The sequence below is a fragment of the Diadema setosum genome, chromosome 4 (genome assembly GCF_964275005.1).
Source record: "Diadema setosum chromosome 4, eeDiaSeto1, whole genome shotgun sequence".
Taxonomy (NCBI): Eukaryota; Metazoa; Echinodermata; class Echinoidea; order Diadematoida; family Diadematidae; genus Diadema; species Diadema setosum.
In genome coordinates this window covers 16,636,031-16,663,894 of record NC_092688.1, presented here as the reverse complement: position 1 = coordinate 16,663,894, position 27,864 = coordinate 16,636,031, and the positions used below count along the sequence as shown (strand labels likewise).

General features: G+C 37.5%; 2 protein-coding genes and 4 non-coding genes across 10 annotated transcripts in view; 3 read left to right on the top strand and 3 right to left on the bottom strand.

Moving 5' to 3' along the window:
• LOC140226951 (probable RNA-binding protein 19) overlaps positions 1 to 3,088 on the bottom strand; it is a 110,163-nt gene extending 107,075 nt beyond the window's left edge. For all 5 annotated transcript variants that reach the window (XM_072307382.1, XM_072307383.1, XM_072307385.1 and 2 more), the window contains exons 1-2: positions 2,967 to 3,088; positions 300 to 482 (exon numbers count right to left, since the gene is read on the bottom strand). In XM_072307382.1, coding sequence (XP_072163483.1) covers positions 300 to 482; positions 2,967 to 3,002 — 219 coding nt within the window. In that variant the 5' untranslated portion in view covers positions 3,003 to 3,088. The remainder of the gene's footprint in view (positions 1 to 299; positions 483 to 2,966) is intronic.
• Positions 3,089 to 7,305: 4,217 nt separating this feature from the next.
• LOC140226950 (stromelysin-1-like) lies at positions 7,306 to 17,687 on the bottom strand. The gene is made up of 8 exons (XM_072307380.1): positions 17,544 to 17,687; positions 12,708 to 12,781; positions 11,650 to 11,825; positions 10,938 to 11,159; positions 9,825 to 10,070; positions 8,989 to 9,099; positions 8,309 to 8,473; positions 7,306 to 7,748 (listed from the first exon to the last, which is right to left on the bottom strand). The coding sequence occupies exons 1-8, from the start codon at positions 17,685 to 17,687 to the stop codon at positions 7,306 to 7,308; spliced, it is 1,581 nt and encodes a 526-aa protein (XP_072163481.1).
• A 2,805-nt stretch (positions 17,688 to 20,492) lies between these two features.
• Positions 20,493 to 20,565, top strand: Trnai-aau (transfer RNA isoleucine (anticodon AAU)). The gene has a single exon. It is a non-coding gene; the product is annotated as a tRNA-Ile (tRNA).
• A 1,074-nt stretch (positions 20,566 to 21,639) lies between these two features.
• Trnai-aau (transfer RNA isoleucine (anticodon AAU)) lies at positions 21,640 to 21,712 on the top strand. Its single transcript has one exon. It is a non-coding gene; the product is annotated as a tRNA-Ile (tRNA).
• A 1,619-nt stretch (positions 21,713 to 23,331) lies between these two features.
• Positions 23,332 to 23,404, top strand: Trnai-aau (transfer RNA isoleucine (anticodon AAU)). The gene has a single exon. It is a non-coding gene; the product is annotated as a tRNA-Ile (tRNA).
• Positions 23,405 to 24,188: 784 nt separating this feature from the next.
• Trnai-aau (transfer RNA isoleucine (anticodon AAU)) lies at positions 24,189 to 24,261 on the bottom strand. Its single transcript has one exon. It is a non-coding gene; the product is annotated as a tRNA-Ile (tRNA).
• Positions 24,262 to 27,864: the final 3,603 nt, after the last annotated feature.

Sequence of the window (27,864 nt, the reverse complement as noted above, 5' to 3'; positions counted from 1 at the left end):
ACACAGTGCATGTGTAACGGTATGTATATGTAGTTTACAAATAAAACAATCCACACTAGGGATTTTTCTTTTTCTTTTTTATGACACGAGACTCATACTGTCAATGATGCAATGGATTGTAGATACATGTACCGACTCCAATAGTCTTTGCACATGATAATATGATAAACAGAACAGGTAAACTTACCACATATTCATTACACCTTTTTTTTGGGGGGGGGGGGGGAGCATTGCTACATTTTGGCATCAAAGTTGTTACCTCAGACTGGTACAATAATTGTTTGATTCCTTTAACATACCTGGATTCTCGATGAATCTATGAAGGATTTATTGAAGAAGTCCACTGCCCTCTGGGCCTCTGCATCTGTCTTGAATCCGACAAAAGCGAATTTCCGAAAGACGCCCCCTTTGGTAAACTTGAGCTGCACGTCCGTCACATCTCCTTTGGCAGCAAATGCATTTCTCAGCCTATCCTCACCAATCTATGAAATTCAGTGATCAAACAAAAGGAGCAAATTACCTGATTGATTGTTAATATAACTTTTTATAACAAATACAGCCATTTTGTTACTGTTACCATGAAAGATAATTTATCAATTCATACACTACATAGGTCATAGCGGCCGAAAACTCCCCCACTGCACTGCACAGTGGCCGAAAACTCCCTCCACCAAAGAAGTTTGTCACATTTCTGTCTGTTACAATGGTAATATCTTACCACGGGTTCAATTTAGTATATCTATGACTATGTTCGTGATGTTATGGGATTATATACAGTCTTTATTTGTGTATTCATCACTTTGGTTCTGTTATTTACTTTTTACCTAAATCAAAAAATGCTTACATGCTGTAAGTGGCCGAAAAACTCCCTCCCTTACCATGCTTAAAATTTACTCTACTAGACCTAGATTCTAGGTCTACTACTAACGTTAGGTCTAGTTAGTAGGGTGGCACATCCAATTACCGGACGCTTTCTTTCGTGGCTTTGAATTCCGTACTCAGAGGATGAAATTTGGGCTAAAAATAACATAACTTATTCACAGACTCCTGGAAATTACGAATTCAGCCAACTGATGTCAATTGTTCACTCCAGTTTTTAGAAAATATGCTTCAAACATAACCCTCTACAAAAGTTGTCTTTCTGCGCAGTGCAAAATCGCATTGTATTACCGGACACGATTTTCGCAATGAAATAATCAACATCTTTCGCACCTAATCCTTGCACAAGAATCACAATTTATCCCACAAATCATCGTACACATTACCACTGAGCGGATGACAAAGAAAAAATTGGCAAATGAGGCTAAAATTTCGTATTTTACAGTAAAATGTCTGTCTTGAACATTTCGAACAGTTCACAGAATAAAACCTTGTGAAAAAATCGACAACTGGTTAGACTCTACTTCTAGTTTACATGCTTTGTCTATGGGAGCTGCATGCGCGGGTGATGAGTTGCGGGCCCCTTAGCGCACAACTACATTCTTGTATTCCGCATCGTTCGCGTTTGAGGATGATAGCTACAAATTTCCGATATCGATCAGTGAACTTCTGGTTCTGTTGGAATCTTCAGCATTTTTCCTGTATGTGAGTGGGATTTCATAGAATTTCAGTCGCGAAATGTGATTCAAACATGCATAAATATTAGCTATCTCGAGGTGCGGGTCACTCAACTATAAATTTGAGGTAATTTGAGGTGTGGCGTTTTTTGCGATTTCGGTCCACACAAAGTTCTGTGAGGCTAATCTACGAAGTCTCGCGCGTACGTGTCAGAATGTCATTAGTACGGAAAAATGTGCGTGTCCGGTAATACCATGCGTCCGGTAATACCATGCTTGCCCCTACTACCTAGCCCGACCAGACGCTGTTAATACGCTACGCGAATACAGCGTCTGACCAACGAGCGGGCACCTACAAAGTGGGGAACCACAACACAACTACAAAACTTATGAAAATTTATACGTTCTTTATAAACAATGTACACGTTACCAAACGTTACTCACCTTAAGTGCATGCTTGTATTACAGAAGGTTCGTAAGTCCATTGAGAGCCCTCGTGATAAGTCCGTGGAACCAAAAAATGATACTTTCTGGCGGATTCCCTAACACCATCAGGGTTCATCGTTGCAGAATTCAAAATGGCGCCTTGATCTCTGCGGAAATCTTTTGCGTGCGTGCGATGCGCTGCTTGAGTGTTGGTGTAGCAGCACGGTCGACAGCGCGACCTTTTGAAAGGGCATTCAGATCATGTGACCTCCCGGATATTGGAAATGGCCTGGCGTGAAAGACGATGTACCGTTCGTGAACCGTTCACACATGCTGCATATAACCATCATTTTAGGTAAGTTATCAAATCTAAATTTCAATATTCATAGCATAGATATGAAGTCTCATTATCATTTTGTTCGTCAGATGAGTTTGAAGTGACAAAAAAATGATCTAAAGTATCAAAATTCAATCCGATCGCATGCTATCGTTGGACCCTCTTCGTGTTTGGAGCTTCGTTGGTACAGCCCTGTCGCGCTACGTATGTACAGCGGCGACTGGGCTGTGTATAGTTACCTACTACCTAGTATTTTTTAGTAGGGTAACATTGCAATATCAATACCAAAAACAAATGATTAAATGCAGATTCTCTAGAGTTAGATAAATAAATACATTTTAAGACCTGTCCCTTGACATTTCCGTTTCCTAAATACATGAAAATATCTGACGTGATTGCAATGCACCAGACATCAAATCACATCAGTCATCACATGTGCTCATCACGTACGATACACACAGAACACAGACACACACACGCGACTGGCACTCAGATCTCAGAAGAAACATGAAATTCAATATATGGGACTGACAAGACACCACGTCGACGTAAATGTGCTTTCTCTTTTTCGCTTTGCACATGTGCAAAGCAAAAGAAAGAGGGGATATTACATGTAATCTACAAAGAAACACTATTTCTATACGAACCCCGGTTGGAAGATTTTTCACGATGACCCTGCTCATTTTGGGAACATTTGCACAAATAGGAGTAAAGACTTTGCACCCCTTCTGATCACGATCACGCACAGAGTCAAATTCTCGAGCACGTTGTAATGTGAAACCTATGGTGAAACCCGTTTTGTTGACGCAGCATGATGTGCAAGTAAGGTCGGGGAGTAGGCTCGAACAACCAAGGATCAAGAGGTCACACATCGTAGGAGCAGGGAGGGTCTTTCTTCCACCTCCCTGGTACGTGTGGAGCACTGGTTCTCTAAGCTGTCCAGCCCCCAGCAGCAGAACCACTATTATAGCTGTCAGTGAGCAGAACTCACATCACGCTAAGAGCATTAGGTCAAAATAGACATTTCTGGCAACAAGCTAATTGCTTTTTCATGATAGGTTCAGGAATATGTCTACAATAACATAATACTGAAAGTAATAAGTTCTCATAAATCCTCCGCAAGGCGTTTTCCACTCCACCCTCATCAGACATTATTCGAAGCGTCTACAAAGGGGTAATAAGACCACTTGAGCACTTTCAGAAATCCAAAATGGCTCCCAAAATTACCGCCATTTCCCATTTTTTTTTTCATAATTCAACCGGGTAACCCCAATACACACTTTGATTGCATGTCTAGATATTACATATTTTGAGATACAAGGAAGCAAATCAAAATACATTCAGACAGTTTGAAAACGCAAGTAGCCGGGTCATTACTACATATTAAACAGTGAGCTCTTCCCCAAATCCAAAAAAAAAAAAAAAAAAAAAAAAAAGGTGCGCCAAATGCCCGTCATTACCTGTTTTTTAAATAACTTTGCAAGTAGGTAACCCCAAAACAATGATTCACATAGGTATAGGCTTACAGTATGTTTTGAAGCACGTTTAAAAGGACTTCAGCTAAAACTTCAGATCACTATCGGTACTAAATCTATAACTTTGCTACTTTTCCCTGTAGGCCTAACTTGTGTTGATATTACCTACAAATTAAGAATTGTCTCAAACCCAATCTGATACTCTCTCTTCCTCCTATTGTTTATAAAACAAAACCTGTCTAATGCACGCTATTAGAGCCCAACGGGGTTCCTACATTAACTCATAATGCCACAATATTCTCGTCAAATCCTTGTCAAACATGAACTCTTAACATCCTCCTTTCTCTATCTATCCCTTTATTCCATTATATGGAGAGCTCAGTTGCAAAAGGTAGTACACCCATTTTCCATCAAAATTCACTTTTTGGCCTTGATGTACTCATCTTTAGGACCTCTTTACACATAATACTAACAAAAAACAAAATTTTTAACCAGAAAGTCAGCACATTTAAAATGCACTTCGGTTTCAAAGGTACTACATCCATTCCAATGACATCATCGGGAAATTGACCAATAAGAGAGCAGTATTGACTTGATCCTCTACCATTATTTTTCTCCTCATCTAATCTTTAGACAATAGAAGTTGGTTTATGGCTTTTATTCCTTTAGATATCACCTGCTGTCTCTCAAATACATCCTTCTTCTTTATTCCCTTTGTCTGATTTCCTACAATACCCTAAGGCTGCTTTCACATAGAAGTATTCGGTATTCGCTATTCGCTATTCGCTATTCGCTATTCGCTATTCGAGCACCGAATACACCGCCACCTGCTCCGTCAACTCACCATCCCATGTAGTGAGGATTTCTTCCTCTTACATCGCAGCAAATCTTATTAACAATTTCTAAACTGCATCAGAATGTCGGTCTACATGCTTATATTTGCTAACGGGCAAATCCAGACCAAAAGTGTCATTATTTCATAAACAAGAGACGGTATACGCTGCAAGAAAATCGAACAAGCTCGATTCCCACTTTGCTATACTTTTCGCAGGTATTCGGTACTTTCGAATAGTGCCCTCTTATGTGAACCGGTGTGAGGAAATCCTATCGTTCGATTCAAGCTATTCGCGTGCCCTCGAAAAACGAGCCCGAATACCCGAATAGTATACTTCTATGTGAAAGCAGCCTAAAGCCCTCTTCCTGAACTTTCTATTTTATTCCCTTTATTCCCTCATCCCATGATTTGCCCTTTATACCTGTATATGTACTTCCTGGCTTTTTGCCCCTTATCATTCTCCCTATATACATTGCTCAACCTAAGATCAACGAAGCCCATTCGGAGACCTCCTTTTTTCACCCACTACTGTATTAGGAAAGAGATATATACAACGATAAATATTGTAAGGAGGTATATAAAAATAATTTTCAAGAATAAGGCATTATAAACAATGTCATTTTCATGATAACAATAAAGAATCACTTTCATCCAACAGCAAAACAATATTTAAAGGAAACAACAAAGTAATTCGGTGCATTTATATCGGATACTAATTCATTGAGCAATGTTGTGTCTCGCATCCATTTTTTTTTTCATGGGGGGGGGGTTAACTTCGTGATGTATATTACTCAATAGTGATGTAATACACAAGATCTCAATTACTGCAGTATAGGAACATTTGGGCAAAAGCGTTACTAAATTACACTTCAAGCACGTAAACGGCTCATCAAAATTCAAAATCACTTTGACTGGCATGTACAGGAACGATATATATAGGCTGCGATATTTTAAAAAAAGGAAAAAAATTCAAAATGGTGCCTGAATCGCACACACATAAACCACACCCGAACACACACACACACACGCACGCACACGCATGCAAGCACACACATGCATGCACGCGTAAATTGCGCCTTTTGAAAAATTAACTTTCAACTCCTAGGTCCCGTTGCATAAAACTTTTTTAGCAACCTTAAAAAATCAGGTTGGGATTTGCCCAACCTGAATTTTTTAAAGTTGCTAACATAAGAATATAAAATCCGTTGCATAAAAACTCTGGTTGGGAGCTTCCAACCAGAATTTTGTGATTTCAACCGGAAAAAAATCAGGTTGGAGTTTTATGCAACGGGCCCCTAGTAAACTCATATACCAGACCCTACAATATTGAAATTATGTCTTCTGCTTAATTATAATACGTAATACACCCTACAATGAGTAAAAACAACTATAGGAAGAATAAGTTGTCTTATTATACAAACATTTTCATTTTATTGTATCACTATTTCTCATTTTAAACAACCATACAAACAGCAATGGATAAATATATGAGATAGCATGGTGGAAATGCCTGACAAGAACAAGTATGTACAAAAAAAAAAAAGAATTCGCACAAAATACAGAAGATGATCCATGATCAAACACGGACTGCCTATGATTATAGGTATATGAGTTCTCAATATGAGTTTTTGACATGACAATTAAGAAGGCTTCATGAACAATTTTGATGGAAAAATACATGATAATATCAAATTTTGTTTTGTGTAAAACTTGACAACTTAACAAACAAAGGGTTTGAAGCGTTAGATGTCTAAACACAACATAGTGACGTGTTGTTGTTGTTGTTTTCAAAATAAAGCAAACGACATTTTGAATTTTTTCATACTATGATATCAAGTCTGTGTGTTCCAGAGTCAATCCTACATTAAAAAAATTTATACGTGTCCTGACATGCATTGTCATGATCGTCAGTTCATGTTACAAGATTATAAGCGACGAACATTTTTTTTTTCGAGTTAGAATAGTTTCAATCTTTTTTTTTTTTTTGAAGACACGAATAACCATAATCCGGATATACACCAATCTGAGAACAAAGGGCTATTTTCATATTGAGAAGCCGTCTATTGAGACAAAACCTAACAAGTTCTGGACGAGTCTTTGGCATATTTCGTGTCATTTATTGTTTTATTGTTATGATGTGTTACATGCATAAGTTAAAGTTAATGTTTTTAATTCATAATTGATGTGCACATACTTAACCACGATGTTTTAAGAGCGCTACAAAATGTGATGAATTGCCGTTATTACGACACTGGAAACTGATTTTTTTTTTTTTATGTATTGATATCATGACCCCTTTTCACAAATCGAATAGGAAGGAAACATTTAAACCAAAATCTTCGCTTAACGACTGCAGATATGATATATAGATATGTGTCATATAGAAAAATAGATGAGATTACTCATGTTTTATACAACAGAAAGCAAATGGACACTAACTTGTCAGTTTTCTCCTTCTCTGACGTGAGCGTTTGGAGGCTATCAGCTTTTAATGAAAATATTTGGTCTTTGCAGCTTGCAAAATAAAACCTTATATGAATGATTTTATAGATCATGAATAAGAGAACAGTATATACTTTATCAATCAAAACTGATCTTTGGTTTCTCCTTGACATGTGCAGCCGGAAATTCATAACTCCTTTTTGTTTGTTTGTTTTTTCAGTCAACATAACATTCCTACTGGCCCTCAGTCTGTACAGTAGTAGGTTGTTGGTCAGGACGCAATTGTAATTTGGCGGGAAGATCCTGAGTTCCCGAAAGGCCGCATCCCGACCAGTATTTGGACTTGGGGCGCGGGTAGTCCTTGGCTACGGACAGCTTTGCATCGTTGAAACGCCAGTACTTGTTACCACGGAAGAAATACGTCTTTCCGTTCCGCCATTGAAGCGCAGCATCCATCTTCGTAGGAACGCCCTTCCATTGCTGTGCGATCTTCATCGGCGGACCGACGGTGAGATCATGTTCGTAGAACTCGTAGAAACGAGATCCCTTGAAGATGTAGATCTTGCCGTTCCCTCCCCACTGCAGAGCGGCGTTGGCCGACTTGGGTAGATCCGCTGACTTTTTACGGGGAAAGCCGTTTTCCAGTCGCTTGTTATAATATCTCCATATGTTGTTGCCTATAGGCAAAATGTTGAAACGATTTCATGATGAATTTCCATTTTTCATTCGTTTTCCTTACGTATAGCATTAATAATGTAAGTACACGGGGACTCAGCTTGTATAATGAATACATTTCAGTTATACATTCAGTTCCAATAAAGCGTTCGTAATACATGTATAGCATAACATTAACATTTGCTACTTGTATGTTGTAGCTATAGTAGCTGAAAAGAGGACAAAGTATACGTATATTCCTCAGTTTTACACTCTTCAAGAATACATGTAGCTGAAACTTTTAAATGATAATATTATGTGTTTGTGTGGGTTTTGATGATCACAAAAACAGAAAAAGATTGAGTTGCCCACAAAGCCCGAAGTTTGATTTCAGGTTTACTTCGCGCTATCGTGATGCAAGGAATTTATAACTAATGCTTGCAAGCAAACAATCAAGTGATCGACGTCGTGAGGTCTACGATACACGGATAAAACGTCTTGCCAGGTGCCGAGGGATTCGAATCGGGTGCCTTAAGGTTGAGAACCTGCTGCCCTCAACGCTTACTCAAACGGACGAGCCTACCTTTAAACATGTATGTCCGCCTTCCCGAAGAAACCACAGCATGGATATTAGAAGGAGCCTCTGGAAAAACTTTCCTAGTCTTCTTCGGATAGCCGTCGACCACGCCCTGACTGTCGATCGCCCAAACGTACTGGTCCTTGAAGGCATAGACGACATTATCGGGCTCTGTGGGGAGAAGGTACAGCGAAGATAGAACCAAAACGTAAGTGATTTCAGGTTTTTACATGGGTCTGAGTGTGACAGTGGTGAATTATGGTGGCGGAGCTGCTGTGTGGTGGTGACGACTTGTGTTTCATTTTGTACCCCCATTTGAATTATCATTTCAAAGTATGACAGAAAAACATGATTAAAATACAACATCAAGATGAAGCAGACATGACATTATTACGGATATGTCATATCTCTCGAGTCTTGCCTATATTCGACATATAGCATTCAATAACCTTCTATAATGCATTAGTAAAGCAGAATCTTCTGGGTGAAAGGTGTTTTTTTCTTTGTGTGTCCATTTTTGTCTATTTCAGCCCTGAATAGAACCAATATTTTTGTTTCTTTGTGTGTGTGTCTGTGTCTGTGTCTGTGTTTAGAATTAAAATCTAAAATTTAGAGGTATTTTCTACTCTCTCTGCTTTTTCAGTTGTCAAATTTGTGCAAAGAATAAGCAGTAAATTTTGATTTACCGAAATACGTCGCTGAATCCCATCTACTGTTGCAGGGTGGTAGGTTGCCGCCCCCGCTTCTACCCGTATCAGGTCGGCCGCCTGCAGGGTCCTTTTCAACGTCCGGTTTTCCTATACATGAGAGACGGACAAACATTAATATGTAATGTATACATCAATAACGAAAAGCATAAACGAGGCAAAAACAACTAAGAGAGTGTTATAGCTACCAAATGATACACAATACATCCAGAAGGAGCAGAAAATCTACCACTATAAGGGGCTGATTTCTCTTCAACCAGCACCTCATCCACAAGGGCCGCATGCACATTCACGTAGGATTTTCAAGCCGCAATAAAAATTAGAGGAGTTTCACTTTCAAGGAACTTGGCCATGGATGCCAAAGTTCTCTCTGTCGGATGGCTGGTCGGATGACTTCTCGGGATGACTTCCGAAGAATGCTTAATGTTGATAGGTTTGGGGAAGTATGCCTATATGCATTTTGCTCTTGGAATGATTATTGGCTTGGCCTTTGTATCAACAGGTGTTTTAATGTACAAACTGATAAAGGATGCTGCTTTATTGGTGTTGCAAATGTACATGACAATTTTCGTTTATACCCAATGGGCCCGTTTCATAAAGAGTTACGACTGATCTTAAGCTCGATTTATCAAGCGTAACTCGGTGAACTGAACAAAAGAGGAATATCCATCGTAACTATGTCTCACAAAGCTCCTTACGCTTGATTTCAAGCACATCTTTTGTTAGCGGATCGGGCCAACTTTTTTTTTTTTTATATATATATGAATTGGGTCCCAGTATTATCATGGCATGATTAAACGAGAATACACGGTTACCATAGAGATGCTGAATTCCATTGATGTCGTCCCTCGGCAGCTGGTAATCCTCCACATAGCCCAGATACCAGGGGTACATCAACGCCGACATATCGCTAGAGTGCAGGAGACCGAGACTGTGGCCGAACTCGTGGGCGGCCACGATGTAGAGGTTGATGCCGGCGTCGGTGCCGATGGTGAACGTTTCGTCTTCGTCGAAATGGGCGTCGCCATTTTCGGGAAAGTAGGCGTGAGCCAATGTCCCTCCTGACAAACAATTTGATTCATGATAATTTGTAGGCCCTATTATGGGAATTAAGTGCAACACACCCACAAACGAATGCACAAGATGTCGAAAGCCTGAGCAGCATAAGGATGAGTTAACATTGAGATTAAGAATAAACGAATCAAAATTCCTGATAAACCCTTTATCTTGGCTTAAGAGAGCACTGAACTTTTGTCAGTAGGGATGTATTTCGATGCAAATATCAAATTCTGTCTGCTTTACCCGTTACAAAAGAGTGGAGGTACTAGTGTTCGATAGCAATAAAGGAGACTCTCACTTTGCCTGACATTTTCATGACATGAGATTTGTATTTGTTCTCTTATGATTAGATTCCTCCTCCCCACTCCACCTATCAAAGTAACCACTCGTAATCATGCAAGATCAAAGTGAGAAACGCCATGAGTGGAAATAATCTAATGTAGTCTGCTATTTTACTCGTTAAATTTTAATCTATTTGCTTAAATTGAATTGAAATACAGTAGAATACTTATTCCCGTTCCTTATGAAAAAATAACGCTTACGAATGCATTAACAATCATTTTTTTTTTTTTGCACGCATTTATAATCGTGTTTTAGTCAGGGTGCGTTCGAGTCGTTAAAGCAATAATGAGTAAAAAAAAAAAAAAATTGAGAGGAAACACTACAATTAATTTTACAGAAAGAGACAACTAAACTCAAATGCAAAGCGTATCATACATTTGTAAATTAGTTTTAAATCGGGAATAACTATTTAGTCGAATAAAAGTTGAATAAAACAGCAAGAAATGTCAACACTGTTGGTATACAACTGTCAATATTTCCATCGTATTTGTTAGGCTTCGCGGGTCCAACAATAAACTGGGACTTACCTGGACCATCGAAGGCTGCAGCGAAGCCATCGCTGTGGACACCGGCTGCGAACTCGATCAAGATGTCAGCGTTGCGGTCGGAGGTCTCGCTGAAGGTTAGGGGTGACACGTCGGCCCACAGCTGGAACGCCCTCCGAATGGCGTCTCGAACCTGGGCGCGCGTCAGGTCGGGTGTGTAGTTCTTGAAGTAGTACGTCAAGGAGGTCTTGGACCACTTGGTACCTACACGCAAGATCCGAAATGAATATTCATCGTCTGTTTTATTCCCTTTCAAACTTCAAGACATATTTCTGCCTAATAATTTAAAGCACTGGTTTATTCACAAAATGCAAGTACTATGACTTTGAAAATTGAATTGTCAGGTTTAACATTGTTCTTTTGCGGTGTTCGTCTTTATCATACAGAACCTGATGACATATATAATAATTCAATACATGATTCTAGAAAATATGATTATGTAAAAACCTAAACATACTAATTTCTACGGAACAATACACAATATTTTCGCGTTCTATGAAAATTACATCATCACGCATAATGAATTATACGCATAAACCTGCCGAGGCTGGATGAAACATCCACCAACGCACACACACACTCACCTTCACACATAAGGGAGTAGGCCTACATCCGCACGGTCTCTCACGCGCACATACCCACACATACATCAGAAACAATTATAATTTAGATAGATAAACAAACGTATACCTACCATCGGTGTTGTATCGCCTGAAACGCGAAGTCCCGTTCGTTCTTAGGTTCTGCTGCTTCCCCATGCCAGCGGTGCCCACGATGTCCTCCACTCCGCATCGCTTGGCGCTGAGCTTCTCTTGAGTCGCCTCATCTAGTAAACCGGTCTGCTCAAGACCGGCAAACTCTTGAAACACTCTGTGAATGATAGTAATGACAGTGATAATACTGATTAACGTAACAACAATAATGTTGTAATGGTGTTTGAAATCTCGTATCAACACAGATGAGATTTACTTCATCACTGGTTTCATCATCAATTAATACTGCCATAATTCAGAAGCAGCTCATATTTATCATTATCATGAGTTGAGTTCATCTGGTAAATCGAGGGGAGTATTTACTATCTCTTCCGATGATGTTATTATTCGACTGGAACTGCTTCTTTGGTTGCTTTTATCAGTGCTGCAATCGTTTGTAATAAAAAACAAAAACTGTAGTGATAATGATTGCAATGATTATAATGGTTATATTGACAATAAGGAAAAGGACAAGAAATTGACAGATTAAAAACAAAAACAAAATATCGATTTCGGAGAAGAAGACAGTAAACTTTAGATCAAAACGAAGATCGATATTACGGAGGCGTGGGAGAAGGAGAGTATAAATGTCAATTGCGACAGAGAAGAAAAGCAGGGTGAGATAAGAAATCAAAGAAGGAAGAGGTTAATGAGGAGAAGGAGAAAAAAAGAAGAACCAGGAGAAGGGGAAGAAGGGAAGGGAGAGAAGAAAGAAGAAAAAGATAACGAGAAGAAGAGAGGAGTACGAGGTTAATGATGAGAAAGAGGTCGGGAGAAGGAGGGCGAGGAGATGGGGGAGAAATGAGGAAGAAGTTCATGACGAAGAAGGGCGGGTGGGAGAAAGGTGACGAAATAAACCACCCAAGGAGATGGAGAAGGTGGAGGAGGGAAAGAGGAGGAAGAGCGGAAACTGAGGGTGAGGAGCAAGAAAGGGAGGAGAAAGGGGGTGGTGGTGATGAGGAGAGAGGTGAGATGGGGAAGTCGTTCTCATTATAAATACCTAATCGCAGACTCCAAAGATGTTGGTGAGTGCTGCACGCCCGTCACAAGGTAGCCGTACTTTTCAAGGTAGCTCTGACCGTGCAGGAAGAAATTGGAAACAGACAAATGAAAAGGATTTAACTGTGAACACATGTGTACGATATGAGGGACCACCTCCTTGGTTATACATAGTTAACAAATGTCATTCGTGCTCTGGAATTGAGCAATCTTTATGATTATATTCTTCTTTTTTTCTCAGATTGTTCGTCGTTTAAAGTTCTGGCGCGGTATCTGCATCTTACAAGCAGCTGTGATATTCGTCTTCCCACGATGTCAAATTCTCGCGACAATATTGATAACAGTCCTCCAAGCTATCACACATACACAAGCGCGCAGTATAGGCACAAACACATAAGATATCCGATTTTTGACTGTCAATGATAAATATTGTCTGGGTATTCGTCGAAAAAGCAAACAAACCTGCCGTCCTCACGTGATCCAGTAGCAAAGGTCAAGATTCAACCTCAACGCTGACAGAGCATCTGAGATGACTCATTATGTTTTTCTAAAAAAATAAACAGGGATGCGGAATATCATCAGCGACTGGAGTAATCTTCTTTTCTCCTTAGTGTCAGTCTATAATAGAGCAAACACTGGAATACGTGATGATCAAACTCGTCACAAGGAGTAGAAATGCACGTACATTGTGGAATACTTGATACTTTATTGACTACCATTCCTTTCCCTCTTTTGAGGGGGAGCTAGGGTCTATGTCAAATTAGTTTATTTTATTTTTTGTTATTGACGTGAGCGAGTAGCGTTGAAATCTGTGACGACAAGATGTATTATCCACCGCGATGTCTGTCTGATTATACTCCTTATATTTCTGCTTGAGTCCTCATGTTCGTCACGTTCGTCGCATCGCAAAACTTTCCCTTTCCATTCTTTGACTCTGTCTGTCTTTCACTTGTTCTTTCATTCTTTCGTTCTGCTCCTCATTCTTTCCTTCCATCACGATCCTCATCATTCCTTCTAGGCCTGTCTTCCGTATCTTCATAAAATCAACCTTTTACTTTTGTCATTCTATCCCTTTCTCTTTTTAAACTTTTATGATATTGTGCTCTTTCTTATACAGCTCCCTTAGAAGGATGGTTTCTTTGGTCAATATGATCAACTAAACAACAAATATGGTTTGGTTTTCCACAAATAAAACGCAAAAGAAAAAAAAACAACAGCATGATGGTAGAGACGTTAAATTGATGGGCGTGGTCGCTCAAGGGTTAGATGCAGAACGTTGGGGTTGGGCACCACGCAGAAGTATTTGATCATCGGTAGTTTGCCAGTATAACTATTATCATATACGGGATGAAAAGATTTCGTAAAGATGTCTGTGTGTATATATAATGAATACGTTAGAGAGACAGGTAGATGAGCGTCATGTACAAGTGGTGGGGAGCGGGAGGGTGGGGGCGGGAGGGGGAGGTACAGATGTGGGAATCGTGGAGCCGAGTTGATATGTCACACGTGAACAATCACTGTATATTTGACCCGATCTCTGAACCATTCCGTCGACTGTTGAGTTGGAATGCGAGCCCAGCCCTAAGTTAAAGGAAACCAAAAACCAAATAGCAATGTGGATTGATTGAAAGCAGCGAAATTAGCAGAAGACGTCAGTGAAAGGTTGAGGAAAATCGGACAATCAATGCAAAAGTTATTAATTTTCAAAGTTTTGATGTTGTAATGACTGGATAAGGAGACTACTACAGTTTATGACGTCATGTTTGGACAACAACATGAAGAAAATAAAGAGAATTCCACAAAAATTCATTTTTCATGAAAATTACATATTCCACCAACTTGATACTGACATATTTTAAGGGTAGTAATTATTCCTCTTGCTTTCTAAAAGCGGTTAGTTAAGTACTCGTACTCTTTCATTGCGCTATAGAAAAGTGAAAGCATGTTGAATTTTCTTTATATTTTCTTTATATTGTTGTCCTCACATGAACTCATAAACTCAAGTAGTCTCTTTATCCAGAGGTTCCAACACCAAAACTTTTAAAATTCATAACTTTTGCATCGATTGTCCGATTTTCCTCAAACTTTCTCTGATGTGCTCTACTAATGTTGCCACTTTCACTCAATCTACATTTCTTTTGGGGTTTTTAGTTTCCTTTAACATCGATGAGAGCTGGTGACGCACAGCTGGAGGCATTATTCTGACGTCTTTTGTTATCCCGAACTTCAGTTGAGGATCAGAGTGCCAAAATAAACTTCTCAACGACCATCTTTACGAAAATAAATGATTTACCATCATCTGCTCGATTCCTCTTCATATTTCAAAGAAAGATATACACACGACAAAGACTAAAAAGTTGTACGAATAATCGTTGAGTTGAAGACAAGCTCACACGGCATAAGCAAGATGCGCGCTGTTCACAAAATTGCTTGCAGCATTTATTGTGTTTCACTGAACTATACGCATGAGTTGCCTATATTTTGGCTGAAGTGGAATTTTCTGTTTGGCATTGGGTTAACTTATACGATTAGATTTACAAAAGTGACTTTATAGATCCCACACCTGTTTGTACAAATGACCTTTCTGAACCCTTTCACATCAGAACAGTATTTTTGATTGCAAACTGTAAAAGGGGAGGAGGGTGTGTGTGGAGAAGGGCGTGGAGGGGGTCATCCACTAAGAAATGTTGACTTCATCCTATGAAATCAGTTTAGTTGGTATACGGACTACATGTATATAGAAAGAAGTCAAACCCAAGTGGATGCTGAAAGTATTTGGTCTAATGCCATTAAATTTATAAGGGCCAAATGTGGGCTGGAATCTAAGAGATGTTGTACGCCTATTATTATACTAACAATATCTCCGGCTGGGGTATATTCACACCATGTGTGCAGCATTTCAAAGCAATCAAGCAAACATTATCGTCTGACCTTTGGGACACTGGTGATCGGAGTCCGAGCAAAGACACTTAATCCATCTTTGAAAATTTCACCAATCAAGAATAAAAGTTCTGAAAATGTTGGTATTAAGCCACAACATTTTACAAAACAAATTTAACCATGTTAATGAACAATTTATGGATGATATATTCTAACATTGCTGTCGGCTTTGCTTAAATGGGAAACTTGAGTCTACTTTGAATAGTCAGCGATTATTGTCCAGTGGCGGATCCAGAGGGGGGCGCAACCGGCGCACGCCCCCTTTATTTTTCGTTAAAAACAAAAGAAATAAAAAGAAAAAAATGAAGTGAAACCCGGAAGTGGCACCAATGATATTAGTTGCGCCCCCTTTACAGAATTCCTGGATCCTCCCCTGCATGTTGTCAACTAACTTTTGACCGCAAATTCATTTTTTACTCAATATCAGAGACTGACAATAACGTGTACAACTGCAGCTCACAGTTTTCAAAACATGGCGTCTTCAACCCTTTCTCTGCCAGCTGGAACTTTGGAGTGGCGCTATTGCCTTATTAAGTTTTCTGTACCAATCGGCACTCAAAGCACACGAACGGTTAAAGGGATCGTACAGTTTTGGTTGAGACTTAATTTCAGGTTTCTAACATTTTTTGGTGAGATAATGAGAAACCTCTTATGAAAGAGCATGTAATTCTATGAGGAATTCAACGTTTATTTGATGAAAAATGGTTTTGAAATGGCTGAGATTTCAAAAAAAGAGCGATTCTAGTGTGGGACCCACACTTTATTATGATTCCTTTGTTTTATTTTGTTTTTAGATGTTTGAGTCATTCCAAACCCGATTTTCATCAAATAATCTTTGAATTCCTCTTAAAATGGTATGCTCTGGACTATATCATAAGTGTTTTCTTGGTATCTCGCAAAAAGTTAAAAGCCCAATTCTCATCTCCACCAATACTGTACCATCCCTTTAACGTGAAACGAGCTGGGTGACGAGAGTCACACATTTGTCACACATAATAATAAACTATGGAAGGATGATACAAGGACAGTACAAACACAAAACACATGTCTTGAGTGCAATGTGTAGTACATCAGAAAATCTTTAAAAGCACGAGAATCACAGTGCTGTCTAGAATGGAGCATAACAACCAACTAACTGAAATCTTGATCATCTCTGGACCCAGGATATGAAGGTAAGAAGCGTTTTATCATTATTATTATTATCATTATCATTATTATTATTATCATTATTATTATCATTATTATTATCATTATCATTATTATTATTATCATTATTATTATTATTATTATTATTATTATTATCATTATTATTATTATCATTATTATTATTATTATTATTATTATTATCATTATTATTATTATTATTATTATTATCATTATTATTATTATTATTATTTACGGTACTAAAACAAGTTCTAGATTACAATCTAATCCTGACCTTCGTATTATATTGGTTGATATTTAAAACGAGTGAACATTATATTTGAAAAACACAGACAAAACCTAGTTTTAAACCAACAAAAAATACATGGGGTATATTACAAAAGTTTTCCCGGTTTATGTATGGAGCAGCAAATTTCTCTAAGACCAGCTCCATGATATACGTTATGTACAATATGCCGATTTGGTAACCAATGTAATTGCGTGGCTGGGCGGTTAGACGAAGCTTCACCACTAAACAAGTGAGTCCAGTTTTTTTCTTTTTAAAAAAAATCTAAAACAGGTATTGAATTTAGTAAAACATTTAGTATTAAAATCAGATGTTGTTTGTTATTTGTTTGTTGAGGTGTTTGCTCGAGTTTTATCTGCATACTAGTAATAGTCATCTTATAAAACGTGCATATTTCAGAGAGAGAGGGAGGGTGGGAGAGCTATAGCTTTGAGTCGTGTTACTTACAATAGGCGATGGTGATGAAGCCCGTGACGACTCACTTCTGCGTTGACCACTCTTTGAGCGTCTCTGCGCCCCCGTCGGTGCCGACGACGACCACGGATGTAAAACGGCGAGCACAACTAGCAGCAGCCAGGTGCGGGGCTCCATGGTGCCTTACGACCAGGGTATCGGTTTGATAAGTCGGGAAGTGAGTAAAGGAGAATGGCACTGGCAGCTAAAATGCTATGGGATCCTTGTGAAGTTTCCGGATCCAGAGGTAAAGTTTCACAAAAACAGTTTGATCTTTGGTAAACTGAGTATTTTAACTTAACAAAGATTTGAGAAATCAGTGGATTGTGCGCTATTTACGAATGTTTCTCAAGATACCTACTGATAATGATAAATAAAAATACATTGTTTCTACGCCATCATGTACAGGTGATAATTTTCGCAGACACAAACTTTGTCGCCACTGGATACATCGGTCTCTACCTACGCACCGACTGGAGTCAGCTGAATCCATTTCTCGTTTTTATTTGCCCGAGTTGACCCCCAGCTGGAACCTATGACGAAAGGTTAGCGGGGAAAAATGAGAGAAAGAAATCTTGGAAATCGGCAAAAATAAAGACGAGATAAACCATGTGACTCACGATGATGAGGCATTGGACGAATAAGACGATGAGAAGAAAGAAAGAGTAGCTTTGTAAATATAGATAGAAATAGGCGTGAGTTAATGTTGCCATAGGCAACCATATACACAGACCCTCGCTTATGAGTTTTCTGTCGATCATCATGGTACATGTACCATTAAGCTATATAGGACTTATAGTTGTTGTTTTTTTCCTCTGCAAAAACGCAGTTCCGCGGGATATCATTACTCACAATCACAACATAATAAGGCCAATTATCCTTGGTATAGCGGAAATTACAGGATATTGCAGACCAAAATATTTTGTTTTGTTTTGTTACAATGCGGTTTCAGTTTCCTCAAATTGTCTGCACGAGAAACCCGATAAAGCCACAGTTAATTATTACGGGTTCATTGTGGCAGCTATTCTGTGTGTTTCAAGCGGAATTAAAACACTTGTAAGACGTGAGGTATTCAGTGAATGCAGATATATTAATAACACTTGGTAAAGAACACGTCAGTGAAGGTCAAGAAAAAAAAAACCTGGAATATCGCTCAATAGTTCGTTCAAAATAATTATAACGTTTTGGTTAAATCCATATGACGTCATCATATAGATAAGAAGGCTATTACAAATCGTGATGTCACAAAAGTGGAACGAGATGAGGAAAAAATTAAGAGCAAGTCACAAAGTTGCCATCTTTACGGAAAGGACATATTTCCTGTTATACTGACATTTTAAGGATATTATCATACCTCTGCCTTCTGAAGGAGGTTAGTCAGGCGTTCCTTCCTTCATGATTGAAAAATGAAAACGATATGTGGAATTCTCTAAATATTTACTTTATGATTCTCCACTACTTTTACATCACAAATTTTTGTATATAGGCATACCCGTCTTATCCACCGAGGACAGTACGAGGATTTAGGTTAAACTGGGTGTAAGAATTCATAACATTTGAAAGGATTGTCTAATTTTTCTCAAACTTCACTGACATCTTCTACTGCATTCACTGAATTTGTACACATTAGAGTTGGGTTGAATTCCTCGTTTCACCCTTTGTGCCAATCGGCACTCAAAACACACAATGGGCTAAACTATCATACAACAAATGCATTTAAATTCTATAAGACATAAATCATATCGTGTATGATTGATTTGAATAAGAGCATAACATTTTCTCTGTTTTAACTTTTTTTATTTCCTTGATTACTTCTCTGATGACGTTGCTGTTAATATATTGAATTTTGGACAAATAAACCAAACAGACCCTGAAAATGCGGGTCATCAAAATATGTATAACCTTTTAATATTAGCTTCTTTCAATGAATTTCATTAAATATCATTTGGATCTCTCTGTTTATCTCTCAATCTGTTTCCTAAATCTTTTGATTTAAGATGACAATGTCGGGGGCGGACTATTGACAGCAGAATTAGTGAGATACATATAAATGCAGCGTCCTCCAATAAAATCCCTTGGAACTTCATCCAAGAAACAATAAAAACATGAGTAGGTGACTTGTACAAGCAAACATATCTGAAAATCCCTATATTCGTGATATGAAACTTAATCATGAAGGTCTGTTAATTTCAGTGAAAGCAGTAATTCTTGAAAACTCCGGAAGTGAGTCAAATAGTGTCATGTATTCTTGTTTTCTTTAAATAAAGATAACAAGAATCCTCGTGAGGAAGTTGCCTTGAATATCGCATGTAGGTTAAACTATTAAAGAACAGTTAAAGTTTAGTGGTTAACCCGTTCCATACTGAATTCTAAAATGCCCTTAATACACAGGCTACCAGGTTCTGGTACAGAACGAGTTAATTAAGGAAAATCGGACTGTTAGTTGTTAATCCATGGACAAGGGTCAAGTAATATGACGGCAGTTTTCATTAGTTGTGTGTTTTTTGTTTGTTTTGTATTGTTTTTGTTTTGTGTTTTGTTTTGTTTGTTTGTGTGTTTGTTTGTTGGTTGGTTTCTTTTTTTTGGGGGGGGGGGGAAGGGGAGCTGTGACTGCATTAGGGCAACCCCATATATACCAATGTCGGCAGAGGATGGGTCCCATCTTTAAGGCACACTTTGTTTTTGGATATCTCGATCATCATTTAAAAAACGAATATCATTTTTAAAAAGCTTTGAATTCCCCATCGAATCACATCCTGTTTCATATTTCCAAAAGAACTTTGAATTCCCCATGAAATTATATCCTTTTTGTAAATGGTTTGTCATAATCTAACGAAAAAAAGTTAAAATTTGAAGCGCCATCTCAATCCAAAACTATACTATCACTTTAAAGGTCTTGTGTTTGAATTATAATAGATTGCCGGTTACGGAGCAAAGTGTGAAGGTCCGCTAGCTCAGTCGGCAGAGCATCGTGCTAATAACGCGAGGGTCATGAGTTCGAGCCTCATGTGGACCAGCTCTATATTTTTGTTGATTTTATTGCAAATCTTGGACTTTTTCTATTCCATTCACAAACTACCAAGATTTTTTTTTTTGAGAGAGAGAGAGAGAGAAAATGTGGTTGAACATAAAAACAAACAAAATAGTCCTAAATTCTAATAATACACGAGACCTTCAAAGTATAATTTCAGTTTTGATGAATTGTTGAATAGCTGTGTATTGAAAAGTGCCAACACAATAGGGCCTAGGTAGGTATGTAAATAAGTATATGTTGATAATCTATTGTCCTTTACTTTGAAATGATAGATGACAATTTTTACAGTCATTTACAGAGCATTTTTGCATTGCTCACAGATTTTTTTTTTCTGAAATCACTACATTAATTGATTTATTTCACCATGTTGTATATCACTTTATTGTGCTGTTTTTTAGTTTGTTCAGTAATGTTGCGATATTGTTTACATGATTTTAGATTGTGTTCATTTCTCCGTTCCGTTGAAGAAGTATTAATCAACTTGAATTTAATTTAATTGAATATGAGAGATGGCAATCTTTACAAAAAGTGTCTTGAATAGCACTGTACAATAGATGAAACATGTCAAAAGATCCCTTCAATACATAAGAATATATTTGGTAAATCAATAGACATCTTTTATAGACATTTTGTTTGTCAGTTGAAATTAAGATGGAAAAAAAAGGCTAAGCTTCACATGACATGTCCGCTAAATTATTAAAATCAAATAATTACAAATTTGACCCCATTATCAAAGTCGGCAGAGGATGGGTCCCATCTTTTAGGCACACTTTGTTTTTCGACGTCTCGATTATTTTAAAAACGAATTTTATCGAAAAAAGAAGCTATGAATTCTGCATGAAATTCCATTCTCTTTCGTACATTTGTATTTCCAGATAAACTTTGAATTCCTCATGAAATCAGGCCTATATCCTGCTTTATAAAATTATGCTTTGTCATAATATAACGAAAAAAAAAACACGTTAAAATTTGAAGCGCCCTCTCAATCCAAAACGATAATATCCTCTTAAGGGTCTTGTGTTTGAACTAGTTGCCGGTTACAAAGCAAAGTGTGAAGGTCCGCTAGCTCAGTCGGCAGAGCATCGTGCTAATAACGCGAGGGTCATGAGTTCGAGCCTCATGTGGACCAGCTCTATAATTTTGTTAATTTAATCGCAAATCTTGGACTTTTTCCTGTTCCATTCATAAACTACCAAGACTTTTTTTTTTAAGAGAGAGAGAAAATGTGGTTGATTTGTGTCTGAAAAAAAAAAAACCAACATAAAAACAAACAAAATAGCCCTAGATTCTAATCATATACGAGACCATCGTATAATTTCAGTTTTGATGAATTGTTAAAAAGCTGTGTATTGAAAAGTGCCAACACATGTGTAGGGTCTCGGTAGGTATGTAAATAAATATATGTTGATAATCTATTGTAATTTACTTTGAAATGATAAATGATAACTTTTACAGTCATTTGCAGAGCATTTTTACATTGCTCACATTTTTTTTTCTGAAAACACTATTTCACCATGTCGTATATCACTTTATTGTGCTGTTCTTTAGTTTGTTCAGTAATGTTGCGATATTGTTTACATGATTTTAGATTGTGTTCATTTCCTCAGTTCTGTTGAAGAAGTATTAATCAACTTGAATTTAATTTAATATGAGAGATGGCAATCTTTACAATAGTGTCTTGAATAGCACTGTACAATAGATGAAACATGCGATGTCAAAAGATCCCTTCAATACATAAGAATATATTTGGTAAATCAATAGACATCTTTTAAAGACAGTTGTCTGCCAGTTGAAATTAAAGGACAAGTTCACCTTCATTAACATAAGGATTGAGAGAATGTAGCAATATTAGTAGAACACATCATTGAAAGTTTGAGGAAAATCGGACAATCCGTTCAAAAGTTATGAATTTTTGAAGTTTTTGTGGAATCACCGCTGGATGAGAAGACTACTGCAGTGTATGATGTCACATGCGTACAACAGCATAAGGAAAATATAAAGAGAATTTCACAAAATTTCATATTTTGAAAAAGTACACATTCCCTTTAATCGTTACTGACATATGTTATGGGTAATATTATTCCCATTGCCTTTAGAAAGAGGCAAGTCAAGTGCTCTTTTACTATGCGAAAAAAGTGAAAATATGTTGAATTTTCTTTACATTTTCTTTATACTGTTGTACTCATATGACATCACGAGCCTTAGAAGTCTCCTCATCCAGCGGTTCCAACACACAAATTTTTAAAATTCATAACTTTTGCATCGATTGTCCAATTTTCCTCAAACTTTCACTGATGTGTTATACTAATATTGCTGCATTCTCTCAATCCTTATGTTTATGAAGGTGAACTTGTCCTTTAAGATGGAAAAAAAAAGGCCAAGATTCACATGACATATCCACTAAATTATTAAAATCAAATTAAAAATTTGATCACATTACTAAAGTCGACAGAGGATGGGTCTCATCTTTTAGGCACACTTTGTTTCTGGATATCTCGATCATTATCATTTAAAAAACGAATTTCATTATAAAAGAAAGCTTTAAATTCCTCATGGAATTACATCTCATTTCATATTTCCGAATAAACTTTGAATTCCCCATGAAATTATATCCTTTTTTTAATAAATGGTTTGTCATAATCCAACGAAAAAAGTTACAATCTGAAGCGCCCTCTCAATCCAAAACGATAATATCCTCTTCAGGGTCTTGTGTTTGAACTAGTTGCCGGTTACAGAGCAAAGTGTGAAGGTCCGCTAGCTCAGTCGGCAGAGCATCGTGCTAATAACGCGAGGGTCATGAGTTCGAGCCTCATGTGGACCAGCTGTATAATTTTGTTTATTTAATTGGACTTTTTCTATTCCATTCATAAACTACCAAGACTTTTTTTTTTTTTGAGAGAGAGAGAGAGAGAGAGAGAGAAAGAGAGAGAATGTGGCTGAATCGTGCCTGAAAAACACAATAACATAAGATAACATAAAAACAAACAAAATAGCCCTAAATTCTAATAATGTACGAGACCTTCATCGTATAATCTAAGTTTTGATGAATTATTGTTGAATAGCTGTGCATTGAAATGTGCCAACACATATAGGGCCTGCGTAGGTTGTATGTAAATAAGTCTATGTTGATAATCTGTTGTCCTTTACTCTGAAATGATAGGTGATATTTACAGTCATTTGCAGAGCATTTTTACATTGCTCAGAGATTTTTTTTTTTCTGAAAGCACTACATTAACTGATTCATTTTACTACGTCGCATATCACTTTAGTGTGCTGTTCTTTAATTTGTTTAGCAATGTTGCTATATTTTTTACATGATTTATTTCCAACGTTCTGTTGAATGATTATTTAGCAACTTGAATTTAATTGAATATGAGAAATGGCAATCCTTTAAAAAAAAAGTGTCTTGAATAGCACTGCGCAATAGATCAAACATGTCAAAGGATCCCTTCAATACATAATTATCAGAAAATATCAAATCAGTATAACTCGTCTAAAGACATTCGTTTATCAGCTGAAATAAAAATGGAAAAATGACAAAGATTCACATGACGTATCCACTAAATTATAGAGACGAAAATGAAAATTCAGCAAAAGCAACCATTTGGTCCACATGAGGCTCGAACTCATGACCCTCGCGTTATTAGCACGATGCTCTGCCGACTGAGCTAGCGGACCGTTCGGTGGCTGTGATGTGCTCAAACAGGACCTATTCCAACGTCGGCGGCTTTCACACTGACGACTTATTTCCGGTTGACCGAACTGACTATCGGGCGTGTGGTGATGATAATGGTTATACATGTACGTATATAATTATAGTGTGCTGGCACAGAGGTACATCGTAATTCACTGTAGGTGCTGGTATAATGAAATACGCGTATCTTATGAAATTATACATACAGGTTCAACTGGTGTACATTAAGAGACGCATGTGTTATATCGTCGGGTGCTTTTTTCCCCCTGCAAAATACCCGCGTTATCGTTTAACCAACGACTTTAATCCAGTATTACATCATACTTAGTAGTCTATCTTTACATTACAAGACCGTACACTGTTTAATAGTCTGAAACTCACATGCGTTTACATGCAGTGACATTTCAATTGACAAAACAGGCAGAGTCAGGGAATTCATTTCATTATTCTTTTGCGTCGTTCTGCCATGGATGTTTATATAATTCTACTATAATCTAATGTTATCTTGAATTGTAAAGTTTTGATCAAATCAAAACTGATTTTCATATTTTCTATAAGTTTTTTCACTGAGTATTTCACTAAACCATCTGCATTCGCTTAATTCACATAATATTAAATTCAAGGCCTACTTTCGTAACTTTACTCAGTAAGGAGCACCTTTTATATGACTTGGCGGAAAAGGTTATCAATACGCATATATCACCATTCGATGCTTGGAGGTTGACCTTTCCTAAATTTCACAGAATTGTTTGGTATACAATTTCTGGAGAATTGAAAATCAAACGGTCATTGTCCGACAGCCAACACCGTGCGAGTGTCTGAAATTCCCTTTTCATAACTTTTTTTTTTTTTTTTTTTTTGTGGGGGGGGGGGGATCGAGGAGGGGTTGGGATCGAGGAGGGGTTGTAATCCCAAGGGAGGGTTTCCACCTCCCTGGCAAGCCCGTATAAGTGGTAGTTGTATTTGTGGAGATTCCCTATACTCTCTTTCAGGGAAGTACTCCTCACGTCATGCATGAGTCACTCAGTTCTTCATGTTTTGTTTCGTTTTGTTCTGTTCTGTTCTGTTCTGTTTTTGTGACTGTGACTGGTCACACAAAACAAACAACGTGACACAACAACATAAAGAGGGGGTCATTGCCCTCCTCTTATCCAGGGTGAACGCACATTTTCTTCTTTTGAAACACATAATCTATAGTCCTGGTTCTATCTGAAAGGGATCATGAAGCTATTGAGGGGGGTTTCCCCACGGGAAACGTAATCCTCCTCAACCGCCTTCTTCCAAATTCTGTCCAATTTGGGTTGCGTTTGCGACTGGTATACTTCCAGATGTACGTTCTTCTTGTTCATGGAAATGCATGCGTATTATGATGGACATGTATTACTCATCATCTATTATGGAAATGTATTGCAAGCATGTTATACTCGTATTATCATATTGATATTAAAGGGATCGTACAGTTTTGGTTGAGACCTAATTTCAGGTTTCTAACATTTTTTTTTTTGTGTAATAATGAGAAACCTCTTATGAAATATGAAAGAGCATGTAATTCTATGAGGAATTCAACGTTTATTTGATTGGTTTTGAAATGGCTGAGATATCCACAAAGAGCGATTCTAATTAAGTGTGGGACCCACACTTTATTACGATCGCTTTGTTTTACTTTGTTTTTGAATGTTTCAGTCATTCCAAACCCGGTTTTCATCAAATAAGCTTTGAATTCCTCTTAAAATGGTATGCTCTGTACTATATCATAAGTGTTTTCTTGGGGTATCTCACAAAAAGTTAAAAGCCCAATTCTCATCTCCACCAATACTGTACCATCCCCTTAAAGCGGTACAAGTTGTCGATTTGTCTTTCATTCATCTGATAAGGACAGTTTCTTCGAATACAATATAAAGTATATGCACGAATCATATTATTAAAAAAAGAAACAATGCACACTTTGTCATGGTAACAACAAAAAAAGTAAGTAATCATAACGACGGAAAACGGTGTTCCACTAAAAATCCAAGCTTGTAAGACGTGGAACACTGGAATTGAAAACAACGACAGCACCAATTATATTCAGATCATATTCAATGTCATCCTTTGCCCTTTGAAATCCTCGATGGCTGCATTCTCCAGCCCCAACTATACAATGTACTTCCCTATGCAGTGTTTGTTTGTTTTTTTTTTTGAAATTAGCATTATTAATTCTGTGGATCCGTGTAATGTCCTGCCTCACCAAGACAATATTGCACTCGTCTAAGACATGTGCAATATACTCCTGATTCATTTCATGACAAGAGTTCATGACGTATTATCCCTGTCCCCTCCCGCCGAACCAATGTTTGGAGGAAACAAAAAAGATAAATCACACACAGCAAAGCAAATTAAAATTCATAAAAACGAATGACGTAGACAAGAGTGTTCTCTTTTGTATCATTACATTTAAGAAGTGTTAAAGAATATCTTTATTTTACCCGTCGCACACTCTATAAGAGTGTGTTGCGTATTCGCACAAAATTAATGCATAATCTCATGCACAGTTACTTTCCCATCAAAGAGAGTTCTCGAAGGTATTATGTATGCAGAAATACACCAACAAAAACACACACATACATACATACATATATACATACATACACACACACACCTACATGCAACACTGTTAATTAAAATGTCAACATCAAATGCGTTGAGAGAAGTATTCACCACTTTCCTAATTACAATATAGATTATTTTACAATAATCTTCCATAGTGTATGTATGACACTTCCGTTCCACCATACAGCATAATGCAAACATGATTATAATCGCTTTCGGCATTTTAGGAGTCACGAAGCTTATTGTGAAACTTAAGTTGTTGAATCTCCTTTATAGAACTACCATCAAATGTTTCTCCTTTTTTTCTTTGAAATACAAAACTCAAAATTCAAAAAAGTACAGTAATACAAATTATGATAGATAAACATGCTCAGTCACAGCACAGGGTAAAGGTCAAGATAGATTTTCTTTGGCAGATCAACTGTTTTTCCTTACATCGGATAGCTCTCCTAATCGAATACTCATGTTTTCATTCTTTATTTCATGTGTTATGTGTGTTTCTTGTACTGTGATACGCTGATGACTTATACGTTAACTTGTGGACTATAACGCAATTTGTCGGCAATTGGTCGGTTAATCAGTACACGGGCTTTTAAAGATTCACACTTTTTGCAAAGAGAATTCATAACAATTCTTTGTGTCATATGTTATTAATTTGATTAAATTGAGTGGGATCAAGGTGATCATGAAGATGTCCCTAAATGACCTCTTCCACAGATAATCTACTCGTAAGTTTCTTATTTGCAACAATTAATGATGGCCGTTCATGACCCTTAGAAGAGTCCGCACTATATCCTACAATAATCAGAAACACAGAAACATTTTGTGCAGAATTGTAACGCATAGGACGTAAAATAACAAAGCAGCAACATCAATTTGTTACAATTTGATTGATCTATAGTGAATAAACACTTTTAGGAGGAACGAGTAGAATAATGAACACTTCACATTGGACATCGGCTCAAAATGCCACGGACAGGTTGATAATAGTATTGAGT

Coding starts and splice junctions, on each gene's coding strand:
- LOC140226950 (XM_072307380.1), bottom strand. CDS start 17,687: ATGGAGCCCCGCACCTGGCTGCTGCTAGTTGTGCTCGCCGTTTTACAT. Junction 11,826..12,707: donor TCTTTGGAGTCTGCGATTAG/GTATTTATAATG, acceptor TATCATTCACAG/AGTGTTTCAAGAGTTTGCCG. Junction 7,749..8,308: donor GCGGACATACATGTTTAAAG/GTAGGCTCGTCC, acceptor TTTTGCCTATAG/GCAACAACATATGGAGATAT.